Source organism: Equus quagga, chromosome 8 (genome assembly GCF_021613505.1).
Source record: "Equus quagga isolate Etosha38 chromosome 8, UCLA_HA_Equagga_1.0, whole genome shotgun sequence".
Classification (NCBI taxonomy): Eukaryota; Metazoa; Chordata; class Mammalia; order Perissodactyla; family Equidae; genus Equus; species Equus quagga.
This window is the reverse complement of record NC_060274.1, coordinates 118541849-118565094: the sequence shown is the minus strand read 5'-3', so window position 1 is coordinate 118565094 and position 23246 is coordinate 118541849. Positions and strand designations below refer to the sequence as shown.

The 23246-nt window shown below is 46.4% G+C and overlaps 1 protein-coding gene across 1 annotated transcript in view; it reads right to left on the bottom strand.

Annotated features, from left to right (window-relative positions):
- The window catches only part of TMEM178B (transmembrane protein 178B), a 337545-nt gene that overhangs the window by 232680 nt on the left and 81619 nt on the right, over positions 1 to 23246 (bottom strand). Inside the window, exon 2 of the mRNA XM_046669014.1 lies at positions 100 to 213. Within this exon, the coding sequence (XP_046524970.1) occupies positions 100 to 213 (114 nt within the window). The remainder of the gene's footprint in view (positions 1 to 99; positions 214 to 23246) is intronic.

Genomic DNA, 23246 nt, shown 5'->3' with positions numbered 1-23246 from the left:
TCGGCGCATCCCTCCATCCAGACCAAGTTGTTGATGGGCATCCAAACCTTCATGCACTCCAGAGGCCAGAGCCAAAGAAAGACACTCAGGTTTACTTACGCAGGGCGTGCCACTCATCCTGACGGATGGTCTTCGTGATGTTGAAGGTGAGGTTCCTGGGGATGGTGGCTGAGGAGTAGTGGTACTTGATGTACGTGCATCGCTCAATTTCTCCTGGCAAAGAGAGACAGGAAACCAAACATTAATGAGGTAGCAGCCATGTTTGGGGCAGTTCCTGGGATCCATTCTTCTGTCCTGGAGAAAGGGACTCCATTCATATTGAACCTGGTGACACCTACAGTTTATACAAGGTAGTAACTTCAACTCCAAAAAAGCAAGAGAGTAGAACTAAAACCATACAGCATCAATTTAGATAGAAAAATACATCTCTGGGATCATTCAGAGGTGGGAAGAGCCAAAGTTTAGGCTGATAGCAGCTTGCTAAGAAAGTAGTACCCATGTTAGTTTAACTTTAAGAAAATCAGCTTTCAAGTCAAGGGAGGAATTTTGGCAATGGAAAGAATTTAATGCTTTGCACCCACAGACCAATAGAGACCAGGCTTCAGCCTTCATGATGTCATTTGAAGTACATGCTGTCTTGTAGAATGGTGAACTAGAGGGGACCTCTTCCCTTTTCTCTATTCCACACCCCTAAACCTCACTTCTGAACACAAAGCACTCAAATCAGTCTGTATCTCCTTGAACAAGTCTCTTCTCAGGTTTTTTGAACCAAATTGAGACCCCTTAACATACTCAGCACCTGGCCCAAATGGACCTCTACTGACAAGTTATCAATCCATGCATGCTTTGCTAGCCAAATGATCAAAATATTTCTATACCTTAGAGCAGAGGTTCTCAAAGTGTGTTCCTGGGACAATAGCATAAGCATTCTCTGGGAACTTGGTAGAAATGCAATTTTTCAGGCCTAACCCCAGACCTACTGAGTCAGAAACTCAGAGGAAGAGCCTGCAATCCAAATTTTAATAAGCCCTCCAGGTGATTCTGTTACACACTTAAGAGCTGCTGCCTTAAAGAATCTAAAAGAATTACCAATGTACTAATTCATAAACCCACCATGTTTGCAAATTCCAAAAGGAAGGTGTGATGACAAGTTCTTCCCTTGTTACTTTTGGTCTCCTGCAGGCATTTCTACTGATGCTTGCTTATCTGGGGGATATTAAAACTCAGTGTCATGGCATTGTGAAGAATCAGGAAAGGAGTGAGTTTTAAAGGTTAGGGGTTTTAAAATTTGGTTTTGCACCTGAATGGATTTTGATGGTAATCCATTTTGCACCCCACTGATTTTCAATTTATAAGTGGTGGCACCTGATTGAATTGTTTGACCCCTGGCTCACTGTCAGCAGGGCACCTGGCAATTGGTGGAGTGCAGTAATTTAGACAGCGCCTCTCGTGAAACCGGTGCCTTATTGTAAATCATATCTGGACAACTGCCCAACTGACAATTATTGGCAGACAGTCCTCCAATGGGACAGACGCTGTCCAGAGTCAAAGTTTGGGAAGAGTATTATGCATTCTTTCCTTTTCTCTTTAACTTTTCAACTCTTCTGCCTCGTCCCCTTAGCCTACAAATGTTCTGAATTCTCTTAATACCCCCAGCATTCCCCCAACCACAATCCGACCCTGTCTGCCTTCTTCCCTAACTTGCTATACTTCTTGAAAAAGTACTCTGCCCGACAGTCTCCACTTCCTCACTCACATTCGTACCTCAAACCCACGTGCTCTAATTTCCATAGCAATTCCCTTAATAGCGTGACCTCTCATCCAGTCTACAATATCATGAATCCCATGGTCATCCCCAATTCCTCCCCCTCTCTAGACGTGTCCCTCCTCCCTGATACCCAACTGGTCACCAAATTCTGTTAGTTTTGCCTCAGAAATGTCCCTGGAATCCAGCCTCTCATCTCTATCCGCACTTCCTCTCTGAAAGTTGTACAAATACAAAGACCAAACTCAAGAAACAGTCACATATACTGAGGACTTGGTAGGAGAGACTCTCCAAGTGCCTTGTAGACCAGTGGTTTCCAACTTCACTCATGTCATGGTGCACATAGAAAAGATGTGTGTAAGGCACCCAGGATAAACAGATATGGTAGCCTGGGCCCTGTCCAGCCTCCCTGAAGGCTGAAGGAACCAACGTTTCCAATATACTTGTAACCCATCCATGTTCTGTATTTGTCCCAACAACAGGAAACTCTGTTGTGGATATTATCTGTCTTAATCCTTTATACAACCCAATTAAGTAGATGTTAGTGTGATCATCATCCCTATTTTACAAATGAGAAAAGGGAGGCTCAAGAAGATTAAGTGGTGACTAGCCCAAGGAAGTAGCAGTGCCAAGACTGGAACCCAGAATTCTCTGACCAGAGTCTCCCTCCTCCAGGCCGCTCTCCACACTGCTTCTTGGAGTGTATTCCAGACTTTTACACACAGGATAAACCCCACACTCCTCAGGCAGAAAGTCCTAGCCCTGACTCCAGCTCCCACTGGCCCCAACCATCACACACCCTAAGCATTAGCCAGGCGGCCCTTTCCATCTTGCCCTGAGTATGACGTATCCGTTCATGACTCTGCACCAACTCTCCTCCCTGACTTTCTTCATCTGATACACACCTACTCATCTAAGAGGAGGCCCAAATGGCAGCTCCTCAGCAAAGCCTTCTGTGCATCCACAGCACCCAGTAGTCGGCATTCAACTGGGCCCCTCCTCCTCTCACGGAGCTCCTGTCCTACTGCAGCAAGCACACCAAAGGGCTGTGATTTATCTGTTTACACGCCTCACTCCCCCACTAGATTATGAGTTTCTCAAGGGCAGGGACTTGTCTTATCCATTCATCTTATCTCCCTGGCCCCCAGCACAGGGTGAGCACCAATAACATGTGCTTTGATAAAAAGGAATGAAGAGGATGAGGTGCCCTTTGTAAAACCACAGTGGACAAGAAATCCAACTGCTTCTATTATATGCAAGGGATTAAAATAATTGAAGCAAATTAGAATGTAATGAATAGAAGGAGGTGATTGCTGCAGAACTCTGAGTCTACAGCAAGTCGGTCCTGTCTAGACAATGTAAGGAGAGGCTGATCAATCAGCCTCTCTCTGCACTTTGTAAATGCAATCCAAGGGGCGACCAGGTCAATGGTTCGGGGGGGAAAAAGAGGACAAAAAGAAAGAGGAAAGGAAGATATAAAGGATAGAGGGTTGTAACAAGAATACCATCAGCAATGACCTCAGACATGTACAATTGAGCAGGTGTGCCCTGCACAAGAGCATCTCCTGGGGACACCTGGCTGCTGAAGTCCAGCTGCTGCTCTGCTTGCCAAGCCTTGCGCCCTGGCAGGGTGTGGGGGATACTTCTGCCAGAGGGGCTGCCTTCATCTAATTTGCACAAAGATGTCATGCAAACTAGCAGCTGCTCTATCCACAATGATTTCAAGATCAAACAAAACACTCCCTGGACACAGCTTCGGGGACACAAAACAGGATCCTTCTGATAATGACTAGATTGGTGCCCGTCACTAATGTCTGAGAAAAGGGCCTGATTTCTTAGCTAAGATCATGTTCTCTCAGGCTTAAAATAAACTCAACAAATGGCCACAGGTTCCAGGCAGGCTGCAGCCAGCTCCCATAGCCTCCCTCACCTCCAGACCACCTGGTCTGGGGTGGGAAGAGGCCACTTGACGCTCACTCAGCAAGAGCAAGGAGCTGACTGACAGGCACTGCAGGTGGCTGGCCAGGGAACCTGGCTGGAGCCTTCGGAGCAGCCCCACTGAAGGCCCTCACTATTTGTTCCGCCTTGGAGATGCAAGCATCCTGTCTTTGACAACAATTAAATTTGAAAGACTCAAATATTGCCTAAGAAGAAAGGCAAAATATTTATCCATGTGTCTGCAGGTCCTGTCAGTGTGCCGGGCTTTTGTAAATACAGGCACCATCTGGGTACCAAATTCATGTGCCCAGAATGTGGGCTTCCCAATCCAAAGAGGTTTTCCTGCAATGAACAGTGCAGAGAGGCTACCTGGAAGGCAATGGAGAAGCCCATGGCCTCACCTGGAAAGAAGAGCAAACCCATCTTTCCCAACCCCTGCTCTCCAGCCTGATGATGTGAGCTTCCCCCTCAGGAAGTCTCAGCTGAAGGCAGGGGTGACTCGGTGGTAAGACAGCAGGCATGGTCCCCTCTTGTGGCCTCATGGGACACTTTACACCCTCGGCCGTGCTCTGCCTTCTGAGCTGGTGACCCTCTATCTGCATGTCAGGGTCACAGACAGATAGGATATTTAAACAGGTAATTGAGGAGAGTTTCCAAAAGGGAGGATTCACAGAGCTGAGCACAGAGTGTAAAGAGACCAGCAAAGACGGTGCACAGACCTGGGGCTGGCAACAGAAGGAGCTGGCATAACCCAGAGGCCTGGAGAGTCAGCTGAGAGGCCATCACCAGAATCTGGAGGCGGTGGCCGTCTAGAGAGGTGATACAGCCTTTTGCAGAGGGTCACAGCCAACCTGTGGCGAGGTGGCAGGGAGTAAGCACACAACCTCTCACCCCTCCCACTTTCAGTCTCCTGCCACTTCCCGTTGCAAGCCAAATCGTGGGCCAGCCTCCAGGAGCACAGAGCAAGCACAAGGCGGAGACTGGTTCCAAGGGGCAAACTGAGGCATCCAGCTCGCCTCCCTTCTTCTTCTCAAATCCCCCTCGCCCTCTCCCCTTCTAAACACATCACTCCAGCTTTCTCTTATCCAATGCTAGCCCATCTCTCCTCCCCTCCACTTCTCAAAGTCTTCAGTGGCAAAGGGAGACCCAGGAACAAGGAACCAGGGGAGACTGTTCCCATCCTTTTTCTCCATTTCAAATCCTTTAAGATCCAAGGAATAAGCATGATAACTCACATCAGGTCCTAAGTGTGGTCCCTGTACACAAGTAAATGCTCAATAAATATTAGTTATTATTGTCAATTGCTGCCCAAAGACTACTTACTCTAAGGCAGCAAGCTCACAGGAAGTTAGGAATAATATTAGCAACCAATTTTAGAGACATATGTCTCTAGAGTGTAAATCCTCACACACACTAACCCTAGGAAGCTGGTGGAACCAGAGCTCTGATGTACGTTGGACATACGAGGAAACAGAGCCTGGGAAGGCCAGTGGCAGAGACGGCGCACAAACACTAAATCCTGGATTCTGATCACACCTTACAACACCACCAGCAGGTGAGTTTCCTCTCACATGCACCTGCTATCAGCAAGACATGGTTTTTAAAGTGCTAGCAGAAGGAGTCTACTACTCTAGAGTTACCCTAAGTACTAGAGGGAGGGGTCTACTACTCTGGAATTACCCTAAGTACTAGTGGAAGGGGTATATTACTCTAGAGTTACCCTAAGTACTAGTGGGAGGAGTCTATTACTCTAGAATTATCCTAAACACTAGTGGGTGGAGTCTACTACTACTAGAGTTACCCTAAGTACTAGTGGAAGAAGTATTACTGTAGAGATATATATATTAAGCAGGAACCTTCTCAGGCAGTGATTTTAGAGGCAGCATGGGACCTACCCCCACTCCATCTAAACTTATCTTCCCTAAACAGGTGCCACAATACTTTAGATTCTTCCATTAGAAAGTCATTCCTTTGGGTCAAATATTGTTCTCTTAGACGCCCATTTTTTTAAAGCTCTTTTAAATAAGCCTGAAGGGGTAGCACTGAGTCACCAAGGCCTAGGCATGACTGAGATTCTGAAATCTCCTTCCTCCAGACCAGAGGGACCTTCAGCAGCAGAGGACCCCTAGAGAAGAGAGAAGCTGAGAAGGGCATGAAGGATCCACAGAAGCTCATGACGGGGGTTGGGCTCAAAATGCAAACCCACAACTTCACAACTGTTCCCAGTGCGGACCAAGTCGGACCTAAGGAAGAATCAGAACATGGGATCCTCCCACCCCTCCCTTCAAAAGTGGAGGGATTGGTGCAGCCACTGTGGGAAGCAGTATGGAGGTTCCTCGAAAACAGAACTACCATATGATCCAGCAATCTCACTTCTGGGTATTCATCCAAAGGAAATGAAATCAGGATCTTGAAGAGTTATCTACACCCCCGTGTTCATTGCAGCACTATTCACAATAGCCAAGATAGGGAAGCAACCCAGGTGTCCACTGATAGGTGAATGGATAAAGACAATGTGTTACACACACACACACACACACACACACGCACACGCGCACACACAATGGAATATTATTCGACCACAAAAAAGAAGGAGATCTGGCCATTTGAGACAACATGGATGGACCTTGAGGGCATCATACTAAGTGAAATAAGTCAGACAGAGAAAGACAAATACCGTATAATCTCACTTATATGTGGAATCTTTAAAAACCGAGCACCTAGATACAGAGAACAGATTGGTGGTTGCCAGGGGTGGGGAAATGGAGGAAGGTGATCAAAAGGTACAAACTCTCAGTTACAAGATAAATAAGTTCTGGGGATGTAATGTACAGCATCATGACTGTAGTTAACAATACTGCATTGTATATTTGAAAGTTGCTAAGAGAGATCTTAAAAGTTCTTACCACACGAAAAAAATTTGTAACTATGTGAGATAATAGATGTTAACTAAACTTACTGTGGCAATCACTTCACAAATATGCATATATCAAATCAACGTGTTGTAATGTTACGTCAATAACATCTTAATGAAACTGGAAATAAAGGTCGGGTGAGGTGGGCTGGGTATGTGATGGTCAAACATATTTAGGAAAAGTTGAGTTAAACGACTTTTAAATTGTTTACTTATTGCAGGACTTTGAGAGTTTTTAATATACATAGTGACTCCCCCCAAAAGGGACAGGTATGGCACGCAGACTTTCCCAGATTCCTTTGACCCCAAATCCTTTTTTATTCAAAGAGCAGTTTCTACTGCTAGACTATGAGTTCATCAAAATCAGAACTATGTCTCTTGTTTACATTTCTACTCCCAGGGGCCAGGAAAGCAGTTAGCACACAGCAAGCCCTCAATATATATTTGGACGAATGAGGGATAGAGAGCAGAGTCTGTTACTTAATCAAATGATCTACAAGGTAAATGAAGTAGTTGGCTCCAAGTACTTGCTGGTCTCTTCTCCAAAGCCATGTCTGAGAGCTACCAGCAAAGCAACACCAGGGTCGACCACCCATCCAGGAGTTGTGTTTGCACAATGCTTTGAAATAAGTCTGGGGTCTTTGTAGCCAGAACCAGAGCAGTGGTTCTCAGTGCCCTCAGCCCACCTCTGACTCCAGCTGCGGCTGCAGTGGGTGCTCCCAGGCAAGCTGACAGCTCCCAGAGAAGCACCCAGCAAGTCTCCTCTCCTCAGAAGTCCACTTAGCCCCCACAGGGAAGCCTACAGGAATGCAGGAGAGTCAGGACTCCAGGGAACAACTCTCAACCAAGGGCATGAAAGGCAGAGTGAGTGTCTGGGTCTCTGGGAGGATAACTATGAGAGACGTACTCTGCATAGTAATGGAGGGGGTCACTCTGGGATCTGACCTGAAGCTCACAGGTAACCAGCTCAGCACGGCACACTCCATTGGTTTCTCCTCCTTCCCTGTCTCATTCTTCCAGCTCCTTCTCCCTGCTTCCTGGGAACTCTTTCCAAGCCCCTGTGTTAGACTCTACTTTGCGAGGGACCCAAATTAGGAAAGACAACCTAGAGGAAAGTAGTGAACTCAATTTCTACGTTTGAAAACGGTGTGGATGATAATACATAAAAGGAATTAGTCCAGCCAATTCCTGAGGGGACTTTGAAGGGTCACATGGGCACGTGGGCTGAGGCTCACTCTTCTTTCTCAGCTTCCCCACATTCTCCATGGTCTTTCCTTCTCTTGACATCTGAGCATCCTAGAGACACAGGGATGGACAACTGGACCACTCCTGAGAGTCCGTGTGCTTCCTCCGTCCCAGAGCTCCTTTAAAAATATCATATTTTATCCCATATCCTCACAAGAACCCTGTGAGGTAAATATTATAGTAATATCCCTGTTTGACTGAAGAAGGAGAGAGTTAGACAGATGAAGTCCCTCTCCAGAGCCACTCAGACAGCAAGGAGAAAAGGCAGGATGCAAATTCCAGCCACTCTAAGTCCAGGTCTCGTGTCTGTCGGGGTGAGCACAGCTGACTCAGACCCCACGGTTGTAATGATTCACTGCTGGTTGAAGATTCCTGGTTGAAGATTCCCTGGGAACCAGGATTACTTTGCAGCCACATGCATTGTATGGGGAAGCAACTCAAGACATCCATTGAAGAGAGGGAGGAGGGGACGCCACCCATGTCTTGTCTGCTGCTCCTCTTTCCATGGTGCCAACAGCGAGAGCCCAGAAGCCTGGGGCCTGTCCCACTGCCCTGTCCCGGCCTCAGCCGGCCACTGCCTTAACCCTCATGATCCACTTTGACATTTCTCCTGCCCACTGGGCCCACAGTTCTTAGTCATTTTTCTAGCTCGAGGCCTGTTCTCTGGGCTTAATAAATAACAAGACTAAATAGAAAGTAAAAAGAACACATCAAAAAAAATTGAAAACAAAGTTTAAAAAGAAAAGATGAAACCAGTTAAAGTTTTAAGTCTTGGACTTTGTCTCCTGTTTAAAGGGCATTGTCTCAAAAAGAAGTTCAAATTACATCTTAGCAGGGAGACAAGTAGAGAGATTTTCCTTTAGCAAATTAGGAAAGCTTTTATGAGATTTATTAGCATTATCAATGTTGAATTCCTTAGCCACAGGCCACAAAAGCAGGGGTGGAAATCTGTGTCCCTAATGAAAGGGGAAGTAAGCAAACCAGGAATGTTCCAGGGGTTCAAGGAGGGCAGACAGGGCTGGGGGTTCCCGCCGCCCCCCAAGCCTGGTCCCCAAGCGGGGCAGGAAGTGGAGAAGATGGGGAGGGCACACCTCCCACAAGCTCCACCCACCAGCAATGTCCACAAGAGCTCTCCCTCCTTAAGACGCAACTTGTCACAAAAGCTTATTCCAAGAAATCTCCCGCCCCACCTCCCCCACGTCTCCTCTCAGCACCTTCTGCTCCTCCCAGATGTTCTGAGCCGAAGGATTTGCAAGGCTTATAGCTGCTGCAGGACCAGCCAGAAAGAATGCTTTATTTTCTTCATACCGGGGAAAAGTGTTACCTACATTTTTATCTTTAATGCTTTCAAATGCATTCCATTTTGTGTGCTTTGTCTTTTGTGCTTGTGGTAGCCACATGGCCTTTTAATGTTGTTTTGTATTCACTGCATAGATGGAATCCTAAATTCTAAATGTTTAATTCCTTTCCATCCTATGTCACATAAATGTTTGTTATGAGCAGTGTCCAGAGGGCCCTCTTGATTTACACACATGGATTTTATTCTTAAAAACCCCAAGTACACCCAAAAGCCAGCCCCCTTCTCATCCCCCAACACATTTCTGATCCTTCAGTCCATCCCCAAACTCCTTCTGCTGGCTACTATTCGAACACAGTTATTGGTATATTGATCATGTATTTCTATCCGTAGTTAAAGCTTTGAGATGGGGGAGCTGGTGTTTTTCATCTTTGTACTTCTGATAACCAAAACGGTGCTTTAAGTATCGCTATTTATTTGAACAATAGCTTATGTTTAGTGAATGCTTTCTATGTGTTAGGTACTGTACAGAATACTTTATTACACACTATCTCGTTTAATCCTAAAAGTTAGGTCCTGTTATTAATCCCATTTCACAGATGAGGATGTACAGTCTTAGAGAGGTACTCTGCCCAAGAACGCATGGCTATTACATGGCACAGGTGGGATGCCAACCCCCCCAACACACCCCCAAGCACCACACTACCCCACACATGTGAAGAGAAATCGGGAAAAATCAGGCTCTTCAGAAAGACAGAGACCCTTCAAGGTCTTCTACTGGAAACAAATAAAGCAAAACTTCCATTTGCAGGGATTTCCAGCATCTACAGCTTTGCTGCTCTCATCAGAGTAAGATGACTTGCTTTTTTTTTTTTTTTTTTTTGAGGAAGATCAGCCCTGAGCTAACTACTGCCAATCTTCCTCTTTTTGCTGAGGAAGACTGGCCCTGAGCTAACATCCATACCCATCTTCCTCTATTTTATACGTGGGACGCCTACCACAGCATGGCTTTTGCCAAGCGGTGCCATGTCCGCACCCAGGATCCAAACAGGTGAACCCCAGGCCACCAAAAAGTGGAACGTGGGAACTTAACCGCTGAGCCACGGGGCCAGCCCCCAATCATCAGAGTAAGATGAAATGTTTGCTTCCATTGCTCCCCTAACAGCCTGAGAGAAGAGAGCTCCTGGTCCCACTGGAGGAGAATTTAGAGCATGTCTACGAACCCCACATCTCGGCCACAGCCCAGTTCCCACTCGCAGGACAAGCCATTCACCAGCAGGAGCCCTCAGGCAAGTCACTCAACTCTCAGAGCCTCATTTCTTCATCCACAAAATGCAGATAATAATAGCACTCACCTCATAAGATTGATGAGGAATAAACAAGATAACCCATGTAAGACCTGCTACACAGTGAGCATTCAGTAAGTGCTCACAGCACTTACCAGTTATTTCTCTGGGACACACATCCCACTCCCATATAACAGCCCATAAATATTTAAAGACAGCTCTCATACCTCTCCCCACCCTCAAGTGTCCTCTTCCAGCTGAGCATTTCCAGGTTCCGCACACACACCGTTACCAAGCTCAGCAACACGCTGGTCATCCTCAAGCTTCAGCCCAAGTGTCAAAATCTCTCCCAGTGTGACACTGACCACAATGGTTCACACCTGTGCAAAACCCACAGTACCAGGAGTTGTCCTGATCTGGGAGCCATAATTCTATCAGTGCAGCCTGGCTCCCTGTGAGCTTTCTGGTTAGCCACGTCACAGGGCTGGTCACACGGGGGACAACGCCCAAGTGCTTTCCTCCAGTGAAGCTATTAAGCCACCACACGCTTAGGCAGCTGTCTTTTCTCATTTTTTGGTTGTTTTATGTATTTCGGTTTGTTCCCTACTGCAGGATCTCCTATTTGTTCCAGGCCCTGAAGAAATTTTTGGATGGTGATCCTGTCATTCCACAAATTAGCAATCTGTCCCACATGCTTCACCAGCAGGCCGTCCCCAACCACATCCAAACCATCACTAAACCCCTCAGCAGACCAGCACTGAAGGCAGAGCCACACACACACACACACACACACACACACGCACATGGGGCAGCACCAAAGGCAGAGCTCCCTACACACGGGGCAGCGCTGAAGGCAGAGCTCCCCCCCCCCCCCCCCCCCCCCCCCCCCCCCCCGGGCCCCCGCGGAAGCCACCCCCCCCCCCCCCCACACACACACACACATACACACACCGGGCAGCGCTGAAGGCAGAGCTCTCCACACACACACTTCCTTGTGACCAGAGATCAAACCATTAAGGGAGCTCTTTGGGCAGTACCATTCAGCCTGTCATGAATTTACCTCTATCATGTGCCCCCCTGAGGCCCACTTCCCCGTCTTGTCCCCTGGATATCATGAGAGACCTTGCCGGCATCGTTTGCCATCAACCTGTCTAAGAACTGTATCCAAAAAGGGAATGAGGTCAGCTTGGCATGGCTTGTTCAGTCTCTCGGCATCAAGCTTCCTTGCTGAGCACTCATCCACCATCTGTTTCATAAGCCCTTGGGACAGTTTTCCAGAGCTCCCTTTAACTGGGCTGCTTGTCTGTGTTCACGGACTCCCGATAGTCTCCTTTACGGAAAATCTGGACACCCGCTCACCCACCTCCAGGCTAACAGCACTTTGGACCACTCAGCTCCCTCTGATCGTCCAGTCTCCCTTCACAAGCAGGATGGCCCCCCAGGAGAAACCACCTCCCACGCTCCTTCCTGTCCTTCAACATCATCTGGCAGTCAACACTCCAACTAAGAAACAGACACGAGGCCTCCCCGCTGGGTGACCGCCACACACCTCTCACATTGCAACCAGGATTCCCAATCACCCCATAGAGCAGAGTTCCCACGCCTCCAGCTCTCACTCCATTCACTCACCGGGTTCTTTTCATTACTTTTATCAAGTGATTCTTCCTCAACTCAACATTGTAGCATCTAACAATCTGCTGTTGTAAAGGTCACCTCATCTTTTGTGGGATCTACAACCTTTTTATCCTAATTTCCTCATTCCTGAATTCTGAATGGCTTGTCCCCCTTGCTGAGTCTTTTAGCTTGTTTTAAACAAGATGTTTTTAAATGTCATTACACAGTAATTCCTCACAAAAGGAAATAAAGAACAAGGTGTCGCCATGCCTGCCCCACACCGCCCATCTTCCCTGTAAGGTTCTGGCTGCCTTTTTTCCCAGTTTGCTCATGTATTTTCCAGCTTGAAACAGACTGCCTGGGAAAGAATGAGAGGGTGAAGTATGGCTTTAAATTATCATTTGGGGTGTAGTAAATAACCTATTCTCTTACTCCCATCACATCCCTAATGACCTTCTGGAAAGTTCAGAGCCCCGAGCTGCCACTGCCCTCACCACGGCCCCCTCCCACCCCAGTGCACAGACACCCAATGCACGAGTCTGCAGCTCCTCCAGGCACAGTTTCAGCTGGAGGAAGGATCATCAATATCCAGGCTCTGACAGACAAACGAGGCGAGAAGGAGACCAAATCTGGTTTTTCAGTGGAAAACAATGAGCTCATGCATTCTCTCTGGGGACCCAGGAAGTGGAGACAGATCTCGAGATAGGGAGACAGTGATGGAGACAGGCAGAAGTGATGAAGGATGGGCAGGAAAGAGGGAGTAGGCCAGTCTGGCACTTTTTTAATGTCACTTTTGATAAGAATCCCCAGCTCTCAGGCCAGAGGAAAACATCCATTTTCTTTAAATTAAGGATCCAGCATAAGGCAGTTGTCCTAAAGGCGAGGGACAGCGAGAAGATAAACAGAGTCGGAAATTCTTCACTCCTGCTCCTTCAGAGAAAAATAAAATGATTGCTCATGAGTCACCAGAATTGTAGATGCCAGGGCAAAGATGGCTCTACCTTTCTCTGTCACTGCTGCTCAGGTGTAGGGTTCAAGATCAGATCGCAGACACTTTGGCTAGCTTTTTTGACAGTGGGTCTGCCACCCTCAGGTGTGCATCTCTATCAGGCCAAGGCCAGTCATTTCCTACAGGCTGAACCAGATAGAAATGAGAGAATTCAGACAGCTGCCCAGATGTTTCCAAATCACTGAATGAATATTTTGTTTCAGTTAGGAAAAAAAAAATCCAGATTACTGAGTTTTCCACTTTTCATTTGAAAAAGGAGTTATATAATGTTGATTTTTCTTTTTGCCAGTTAATTCAGAGAGAGAGAGACAGAGGGAGGAGGGAGAGGGAGAAAGAGAGAGAGAGAGAGAGAGAGAGAGAGAGTGTGTGTGTGTGTGTGTGTGTGTGTGTGTGTGTGTGTGTTTGGGGCAGGATTGGAGGAAGCTGGGTTGTATATGAGAAACTAAAGCCAGATGATTAATTATTTCACCCTTCAACCTGTTGTATGTCTTAGCTAAAAACTGAACAGAAACTAAAGATCACAGAAGGAAAGGAGAAAGCCCAAAATACATTAATTGTGTTTTTCTTTATATCTCTACTCACATAATTGACCATTTTCTTATTTAAGTTAAATGGTTTGGTTAAATTAGAGATGTTAATTAAAGTGTTAACTTAGCCTGACTCACTAGTTGAAATGAAATTCAAAAGCAGATAAGGAAACATGAGTAGTGAATTTTTCACTCTTCCCTGCTGGGTCCAGCAACACTGCTGAGGTTGAGAGCCAGCTTGCCTGGGGTCAAATCCCAGCTTTGAGAGTCTCTGGGTGTATGATCTTGGCCAAATTAATGAAGCCCTCTGTGCCTCCATGTCTTCACTTTAAAGGGATGTGGTACAAATATTTCCCCCCTTGGGGTGCTGTGAACTCAATGAATTAATATGGGTAAAGCACTTACTGCCTGGCACATTGTAAGCTCTCCATGATTGTTATTTTGTCTTCAGCCATACTGTATCACCATATGTGATGAAGATTTATTATATGTGTCAGACGCCAGGTAGGCCCTTTAAGACATGCAGCAAGCACATATCTGGCATGTTTTAGCAAAAGAAATGGATGTCCTAGAAGACAGCTTCCTAGCAACCCAGCCGTCTTCCTGCCTCATGCACTTGCTCAGCCACAGCTCTGGCATCTCCCCCACCTCCAGCTCAGGGCATTTCCCCATCAGCTCCAACCCCACTATGTCCTACCACCCTGCTCCTACCTCAAGGACTGAGACCAATGCCCCCATTTCCAGCCCCCTCCAACACTGGTTACACCAGTGAGCTTCTCGAACACATCTCCCCTCTTGTCAGTAAGACCTTCACAGACACAACAGCAGAAGCATCGCTGTGACTGCACGGCACCACGTATCATTTAACCACCACGCCCAGGAAAGTAGCGAATTTAGGACAAACCTTTGACCTGTGAAGATGACGCTTCTTAATCGAACTAGTGTCCCCTGGCCCTAACCTGATGAATCACTGGTCCAAGCCAAGATGGAATTTCCCATTTTTTGACTTTCTGGAAATGCTGCCCTACATTCTACGCCCAGTCAAAATAGCGAAACCTAACAGAGTCAGATAACATCAAGGTTCGGTAAAGGCAGGGAGAAAAGAAGCTTTCAGACAGTGTTATATAAATTGTCACAAACACTTGACAAAATCAAGTAAACTGGAAATGTATATACCTTATGGCCCAAAATACCGCCCCCTAGACAAATGCTACATATGTGCATGAGGAGGAGAAACATCCAAGGATGTTAGATATAGCACCACTAGCAAAAAATAGTGAAAACCTAAAGGTCCATTAATTAGAAGATAGAAAAATAAAATGTGGTTCTGTTCACATGGCAGGATATTATATAATAGTTTAAATGAATGAGTTAGAACTGTACATATTAATAGAGACAGAGAGATAGACCTCAAAATATGATGTTGAGTGAAAACAGAACTGTAGATTTATACCTACAGTATCTCTGCACTTCTCTGTACTTTAGATTTTTTTTCCTCCCACAAAATATAGTCCCTTGGGACCCAATGAAAAAGAACACAATCGCTGCTCAGAAGAAACCCGCTTAACAAAAATCAAAGCCACATTATCCAAGATTTAATGGCAGGAGAACCTCCAGGGGGGCCTGGCTCACCTCCTACTGATCTTCCCTAGGAGCTTTTCACTAACCGCCTGTGAGCCCCACCTCACCGCCACTGTGTGCACGCAGGTGCCAGTCCTACGGGAGATGGATGCCAAGTGGGATGAATGAGACAAAGACACAGGAAAGCACAAGGGAACAGGGGATATGGTGAGTGCTACACAGTGCCGGGGGAGAGAAGAAGAGGTCAGGAAGAGCTGAGGATATCAGGGAAGGCTGATGGAGGAAGGAGGACCACGTTCTTCAGCTTGATTGGATGTAGAATATGGGGGAGAGGTAGCCGGGGCCGGCCAGTGTCCAAGGAGTCTGCAGTTAACCCCACAGGAAATGGACTACTCTGGGGCCAGAGCTTGGCCAGGTCCCCCAGGGGCCCATTTGGGCTGGTGGCAGATGGCTGAGGGGAGAACTCAGGCAGGGGGCTGTCGTGGTTGTCCAGGTACCACAGGGGGCCTGAGAGTGTGGCTGGAGACACAGACAGGGAGGACCCTTGTGGAGCCCTTCTGGTCTACTCTTGCTTCCTGGTCCCTTGGATTTGACCTGCTCCTTGCAGGGACAGGCGCAGCATCATTCTCCCTGCACCTTGGCTGGCACTTCTGCTGCAGCTGAGTCAACAGCTGCTCCAACTTTCAGAACATAGCAGGCAAAGAGGTGGCAAGTGGCTGCCCTCTGGGACCCCAGGCATCCAGACTGAGTGAGTGGAGATGAGCAAATCGTCCCAATGGAGTAACCCCACTCCCCCTTGAAAGGCTGCCCAACTCCTTCCTAAGTGCAGTGAACATTACTCCCGGGCCCCTTAGGTTTTGCATCCAGGCTTCACTGAAATCAGCAGCCAGCACACAGAAGCAGAGCAGGATAAGACAGATAGACAGCCGTCACTTACCTAGTTTTGCAAGGCCTCTGGGAGCCACTCCATTCGCTACAATGAAACAGAACTGGTACAGCATCAGCCTGGCAAGGAGGCTTTCTGAGAGGGACCCAGGATCCAGAAAGCAGAGCCAAGAGCAGGAGCGCTGCAAAGGAGGGGCTGGAAGCAAGGGAACCCAGGGCAAATCTGCACCATCAGAGGGGCAGCGTGCAGGGGCAGGGTGGGGACGGAATGGTTAAAGGAGGGCCTGGGCAGCTGATACTGGAGAAATTTCCATTCATTTATGTTTTTCCAGCTTACAGAAGACCCAACACATTAAGATGTTTTTAATAAAAATAAATATCAAATAGTACGACGCCACCTTCAGAGAGTTGGTACTCCAAAATGCACGTGGTAGAGATTTTTTTTTGGAATAGAGAGAGACTCTAAGGAGCCTGGAGTTTGAGGGCGGGTATGAAGCCATCAAAGCAAGTGGAGTCTGAACTTCTGAGATAGACACTGAAATAAACACCAGAAAATGAAGAATACTACATGGTCCCTGTTCTTTCTTATCTCCAGTCCAAGTTGTGGCAGCCCCCATTAGTTCCCAGCATATCTGTCTTAGTGCTTCCTTCTCCGGACCAGCTGTTCTGTTTCTCCCTCCCCCAGGTAGTGTCACCTGCAGCTCCCCCCCACCCTCTGACAGTCTTTCTCCAGCTTCTCTCGTGTCTCAGCTGATCTCGGCCTCTCCCTGCTGCCTCTTCCCTCTCCATGGGCACTTGACGCTGAGGAGCATGTCCCTCTGTCTCCCCAGGCCTAAGGAGCCCTGACTCTGCCTGCCGCCTACTTGGTGGGTGATGTGGTGTGACAGAAGAAGAACTAGGTCAGAATTCAGAAAATCCAAGGTCAACCCAAAACACATGGGAATTTAATACAGAGGATGTATTAGTGTGCTCAAGCTGCCGTAACAAAATACCACAGACCGGCCCTATCTCCAAATATAGTCACATTGGGGGTTAGGGCATCAATATATGAATTTGGGGGGGGACACAGTTCAGTCCACACATAGTAATAGTGGCATCTCAAATCTGTAGGGAAAAGATGGTTTATTCAATAAATAGTATTCAGAAAACTTTGTAATCTTCTGAGAAAAAAAATTAAATTGAAGGCATACTTTATACTTTAAACCAGGATAAATTCCAAATAGATCAAAGATTTGTTTGGAAAAAAAGTTAAGCCATAAAAGTACCAGAAGAAACCATGAGAAAACCCTTCTGTAGCCTTAAAGGGAGAAACCCTCTATAACCATGATCAAAATCCATAAAAGAAAATACTGATAAATTTGACTACATAAAATACAAAGTTTCCACATAACAAAAAACACCATAAGCAAAATCAAAAGATATACAAAGGGAACTATTTGCAACTCATATCACAGACAAAGGACTCATTTCTCTCATCATCAATAGGACCCACACATTGATAAGACGACGAAGAACAATCCAATTTTAAAGTAAGCCAAAGACACGAATAGACCATTCCTGAAAATACAACTGTATCTTAAACATTTGAAAAGACGCTCGTGAGCACTCAAAATAAGAGAATTACAAATTAAATCTACACTGAGATGCCAATTTCAACCACCCTTCTGGCAGAGGTGCAGAAGTTTGTTAACACACTGTTTGGTGAGGTGTGGGGAAACAGACAATCTCATGGGCTGCTGTTGGAGTGTAAATTTTGTAAATTTGTACAACCTCTCTGGAGGGCCATTCATCAATGTCTCTTAAACTTACAAAGGCTTGATTTGACCCAGAAATTCCACTTTTAGTAATTTATCTGAGAGATGCGGTCTTATAGATGTGAAATGATGTACGTATAAGGCTATTCATGGCCACTTTGCTTACAAGAGCAACCTAAATTTCCATCAGGAGGAGACTGGTTAAATAAATTATGGTATATAATGGAAGGCAATACAGGATTTTTTAAATGACAAAAGTCTTCATAAACTGATATGGAAAGCCTTACAAGCTAAATTAAGTGAAAATAAGCAAGGTGCAGAACAGCATGTGACATATACTACATTTATGTAAGAAGGGGGAAAAGAGATGATAGCGATAAATATAGATATATAGGTATATGCTTGCGTATGCATAAAATTCCTTCTGCTGGAAGGAAGCTAGTAATATTGGTTGTCTATGGAAAGAGAATTGGGAGGTTGGGAAAATGAGAGAAAAAGAAACATTCCTTGTATATCCTTTTAGACTTTTTAAATATTGAGTCATGTGAATGTATCACCTATATAAAAAAGCCAATTATAGTGCTAAAAACAAAACAAGATAAAGTTAAGATCATAAAAAAGAAAATGCAACTCTGCCCAGGATGGTTTTGAGGCAGTTACTTTGCCTCTCTGAACCGCAGATTCTGATCCCTGCCCTCTGGTTTCCACATCACAGCTGCATGGCACTCAGCATCCTTGGTGGTCCTTGGACACATTTCAGTTCTCAGCACTCAGAGCCTCCTCTCCCCACAACTTCGGCCACTCCTCTCTAAACCCCAAAAGCAGAGCTGACCACTCCCAGAGAGGCTTTAGAACAGCTGGCACAGCCAGTGAGAGGGTTGGTGGCCACTCAAGTCTAGGCTCAGGTTAGGGCAGAAGCCAGCACTGTCATTCCCACCGCTAACTGTCTTGACCTTGTAAATCAGTCCTGTCTTATCCTCCTATGACGAGAGTCTGGCTGTGATCACCACCTAAATCACCAGTTCCTCCAAGCTAAGGACTCCCCCTTCCCCTTGGCAGGATGGATGGCTGCATTCTTGGCTCTGGATGAACTTCAGGAGGCCATGCCACTGGCTGCCAGACCTCCCATGCATTGACCCAGCAGTATACAGCCTGCCCCTAAGTTCCTGCTGCTCTGCCGGCCTGCCTGCCAGCATGTCCCACTGGCTGGACTAGCCCATTTGTTCCTGGCTCCAGCATGCCCTGGAAGGGCTGCCTCCACTCCTCATGTTAGAGGCTGTCCCTCTGGGTGCCCTTTCCTACAGCTTGGGAGAGCTCTGCCTCCACTTATGTGCCTCTCACGGCCAGCCCATCAGAGCGTTGTTCCTGGAAACAGCTCTTCAAGTCTTGCCCTCAGCTACATTCTAGTACATTGTAGTGAGGGATTCTCTTTTGTCATTTGATGTTCATTCTATCTTATGTTAAAACAGCTCAGAAAACCTCTTGTGAAGTCCTCGGCAAGCTCAGGCACCACAGCTGTCTAGAAGATGAAACACCGCTTCAGTGTGGACCTTCAGAGCTTTGCTGGCTTCACCGCTCTCTTTCCAAAGGACACAACAACCTCCTTGGTTTGGGCTTCAGATTTCTTATCAGTTAGTTCAACATCAGACCACACAGCCTGGACCTCCTCAGGCGGCAGGATTCAGGCATACCTTCCAGCTCAATATTACCAACAAATAACATTGGCTGTTTGCAAGGTTTCCCAGGTTTGGACAAGTACGTGACCTTGATTCTCTCTAGGCTTATCTTCAATCCACAGCGCATCCCAGACTTTCAAAGCAGCCTGTAATTTTTGTGTGTCCTCTTGTGTGAGTACTTCAAGGTCACAATCACCAGCACAGAGCAATCAGCTCTCAAATGACTGTCTTAATGGATGTTGTTTGCAGCTTATCCTAACTAGAATGTAAGCTTATTTCTTTTTTATCTCCCCGTAACACCTAGGGAAGTAGAATGCTCTGCATACTGATGTATGACGTATGGGAAATAAGAGATACAGGACTGGAAGTCATAACACTTACTCCCAAGTCTTCCATTTACTTCTTGTACAAGTCTCTCAACTTCTCCCTGACTCAGTTTCCTCATATGTAAAGTGAAAGCAATAACACCTCTTCACAGGGCTGTTGGGAAGATCTAAGGAGGTCAAGAACCTGAAGGTGTGGTTTGGGCCATTACACACAACACAGGAGCTGTATGAATTCATGTGTTGAGAGTCATTTTATAAACATCTTATCACAGAAGTATATCTAGAAGTTATGGGCTCTATACTACCCAAGTGGACTTGCAATGCCCTCACGTGCCACTCAGTGACTCCTTAAAGATGCTGCAGAGGCAAGAGCCCTGATGTGAGGAGAGCCCACGTCGTCGGGAGCCCCTGCTCAGGTCACTCACTGTCCAGCAGAATCAAGAGAACCCCCTTCATAACAGTTCCCACACTTCTGTCTCCTGGAAATCAGAGAAAGCCTGCTCCACCCAAACTTCCTCTTAAGAGAATGTGCTTTGCCAGTTTTTCCTGCTGCTTAAACAGCCATATGTTGAACCGTGTGCCCGTCCACTCCTACCTGGGGCTGGGCTAGGGATGGGCACCAGCCACCCACAACAAGGACAACACAAGACATTAAACTAAGCTGATCAAATCTTCCTTCAAATGAAAATGATACCAGAAACGCTGAAACAATGCAGCTGAAGTTGAAAGGGTACCATAAGTTTAAGCTGCAATCAAGGAAAACAAACAGAATAAATAAAATAAAACACAGGTTAAAGTTATAAAGGAGATAGGGAGGCAGGAGCTGGGTAGAAAGAGCAGATGAGGAGGCAGAAACAGAGGCCCCAAGAGAGAGGGCAGGATCCAGGGCTTCCCCAGTTCCTCACCTTCCCAGCTGAGGCCTATCCTCCCAATCACCCCCCTCTACTTGAGATAACCTTTGTGGATTCCTTGAACTCAAGCCAGCCAGATTAGAAAACTCCTGGTCCCCTGAAAAGGCATCCAGCTTCCAAAATGCAGCTCCCTCTCTGGACCACAGCTATTGGCACCACCCTCTCTGATCTTGGCACCTATCCAGACCCTCTAGGGTTAGTTCTGCTTTCCTACCCATGACCTTGACTCTTCGACCATAAACTGAACCTGGCATCCTGACTCATAGATTACGGGTTTCTCCCCACGCAAATCCTGTTAGTCTTTTTTTACTGTGTCAAGTCACAATGGACAGGAAAGAAGATCAAGTTATTAAGGATCTAAAAGCTTTCAAGAAATTGAAGTTTCGAAAGGAAAGAATTCTCTGAGAAGCTGATCAAGGACCAAAGCCCACATGAATGTCATAATCAAGACCATCCACAAAGCCCCGCTCTCTCAGAGCTCTGGAAGAGACACGAAGCATCGGCTCCCCAGGAAAGCACTGACAGTACCATAGCAACAGCTCAGGCCACGACTGCCTGCGGATTTAGACATGTCTGGGCACGTCTGGAGGGTCAGTAGGGCAGCGGCAGCTTACAGCAGGAGAGGTGTTGACTGGAATTCAGAATATCTGCAGTCTGGTCTGAGGATTACCTGTGACTTCCCCTCTCTGGGCCTTCCAGAAGTTTATTTGCACCAGGGACCAAAGAGACTGCCAGAAAATATTCATCCTAAGGAAAGGGTCACTGTGCACAAGCGTGGTCCAAGGACAACAGATCAGAGTGAGGGGAGAGGGATTCCAAATGCAGCAGGATATGTTGTCTGGAGTCCCCAGGCTGCTGGCTCCAGGGATTTGTGCAGACCCCTAAGGAAGAAAGGGTTAACAAAATAAAGAGCCAACTGCTGAAAGTCCCCATAAGACATTGCCACACACACAAGGCAGCACGGTTGGTGACCTATGAAAGAGAGGGAGCGATTCTTCCCTCTCTAATGAAATGACAACCAAGAACCAGACTCCTGGGAGGCCAGGGTGTGGCAGCAAGCTGGATTGGCCTGTGTCTGGAGCAGACCAGGAGAGCAGAGTCTTCCACACAGCAGATGTAGGGAAGAGCAGGAGAGGCCATATGGCAGGTATCATTGACAGAGAGGACAGGGTCTTGACACATTCTGAAGGAAACTTCAGAGCCCTCCAGGTAGCCAAGAGGCAAGAACATTTGGAAATATACATGAGACCCCCTGGGGATGTCCTGAACCCACTAGGAGGAATTCCAGGGTTCTGAAAGAACAATAGTGGGGGAAGAAAGACAGTGAGAATCAGGACAAGCTAATCCACGCTTAAAACCTGAACCAAGACAATAAGGCAATTGCAGATCTATCACTTACTCCAATCAGGTAAAATTCAGTCAAAGAACGCTTCCTGGGCAACCGTGCAAAACACCATGCAAGATGATGGAGGAGATATGCCCTCCAGAATCTCACTACATAGTCTGTGTCCCAACAGATTGCCATTCTCACTAGTAACAGTTAATAGTCTGTGCTGTTGTTCTGCAGCAGACCGTAAGAGGAGCACTCGTACCTGTGCCTCCTGGTCCTAACTCCTGGCTGTGAACCTGAACTCACTGTCACTGCAGATCTGAAGTGGCTAAGGCACATTCACATGCAAAGAAAAGCAATGTTAATGGGTAGCACCCTTCCAGAACTAGAGCACAGGATACAATCGCTCAACCCACTTGTCTCAAAAATTTCCTCCTCCGCCAAGAAGCCAGTCTACACTGAGCCCTCCTGAGTCAACCTGTCTACACTGGGTACCCCCTTAGTCAGCCAGCCTATATCAACACTTCCCTAGTCATCTCCCTACAATGGTCACCCCTGTATAGTACATTCCCACTGTACATAGCTTATCATGAGCTTCAACAAATGTATATCAAGAATTTACTGTGTGTTGAAGTCTCAAAGGACTTACAATCTAACAATCATGTATTTATGAGCAAATCGTTGTGTTGACACAAAGTTATACTTGTTTCTGGTCTCTGGCTCTTTCATATATCTAATTTTGTCTCTAAAACTAAAATGTAAATTCCCTTGGGAAAGGATCACACCTTCTATTGCTTTTGAATTCTCATCATCCTACTCTACACAGTTCACTATGATGACGGATGGATGGATGTAGGTGGAATTTTCTTCATGTGGAGCCTTTTAGAATGGGATTTAGAAGCAACAGAGAGCAGGGCACACTAAAACCTAGAATTTTACAGTTGGGAGTGACCTTAGAGATAACTGGTCATATTTATTATTTCACATATAAGGAAATTAAGGACAAGAGGAATCAGGTGACAAGTCAAACAACTAGTAACTAGTATTTATGCAATTTGGGAACTAATGGAGATGCCACTATTCTGTTAGGTGATAAAGTAAAAGCATAATACTTCAAATAGAATGCATCACTTGAATTTGGATATACCAAGGTGAAATAACTCCTACAATATGCCCAAGTCTAATACA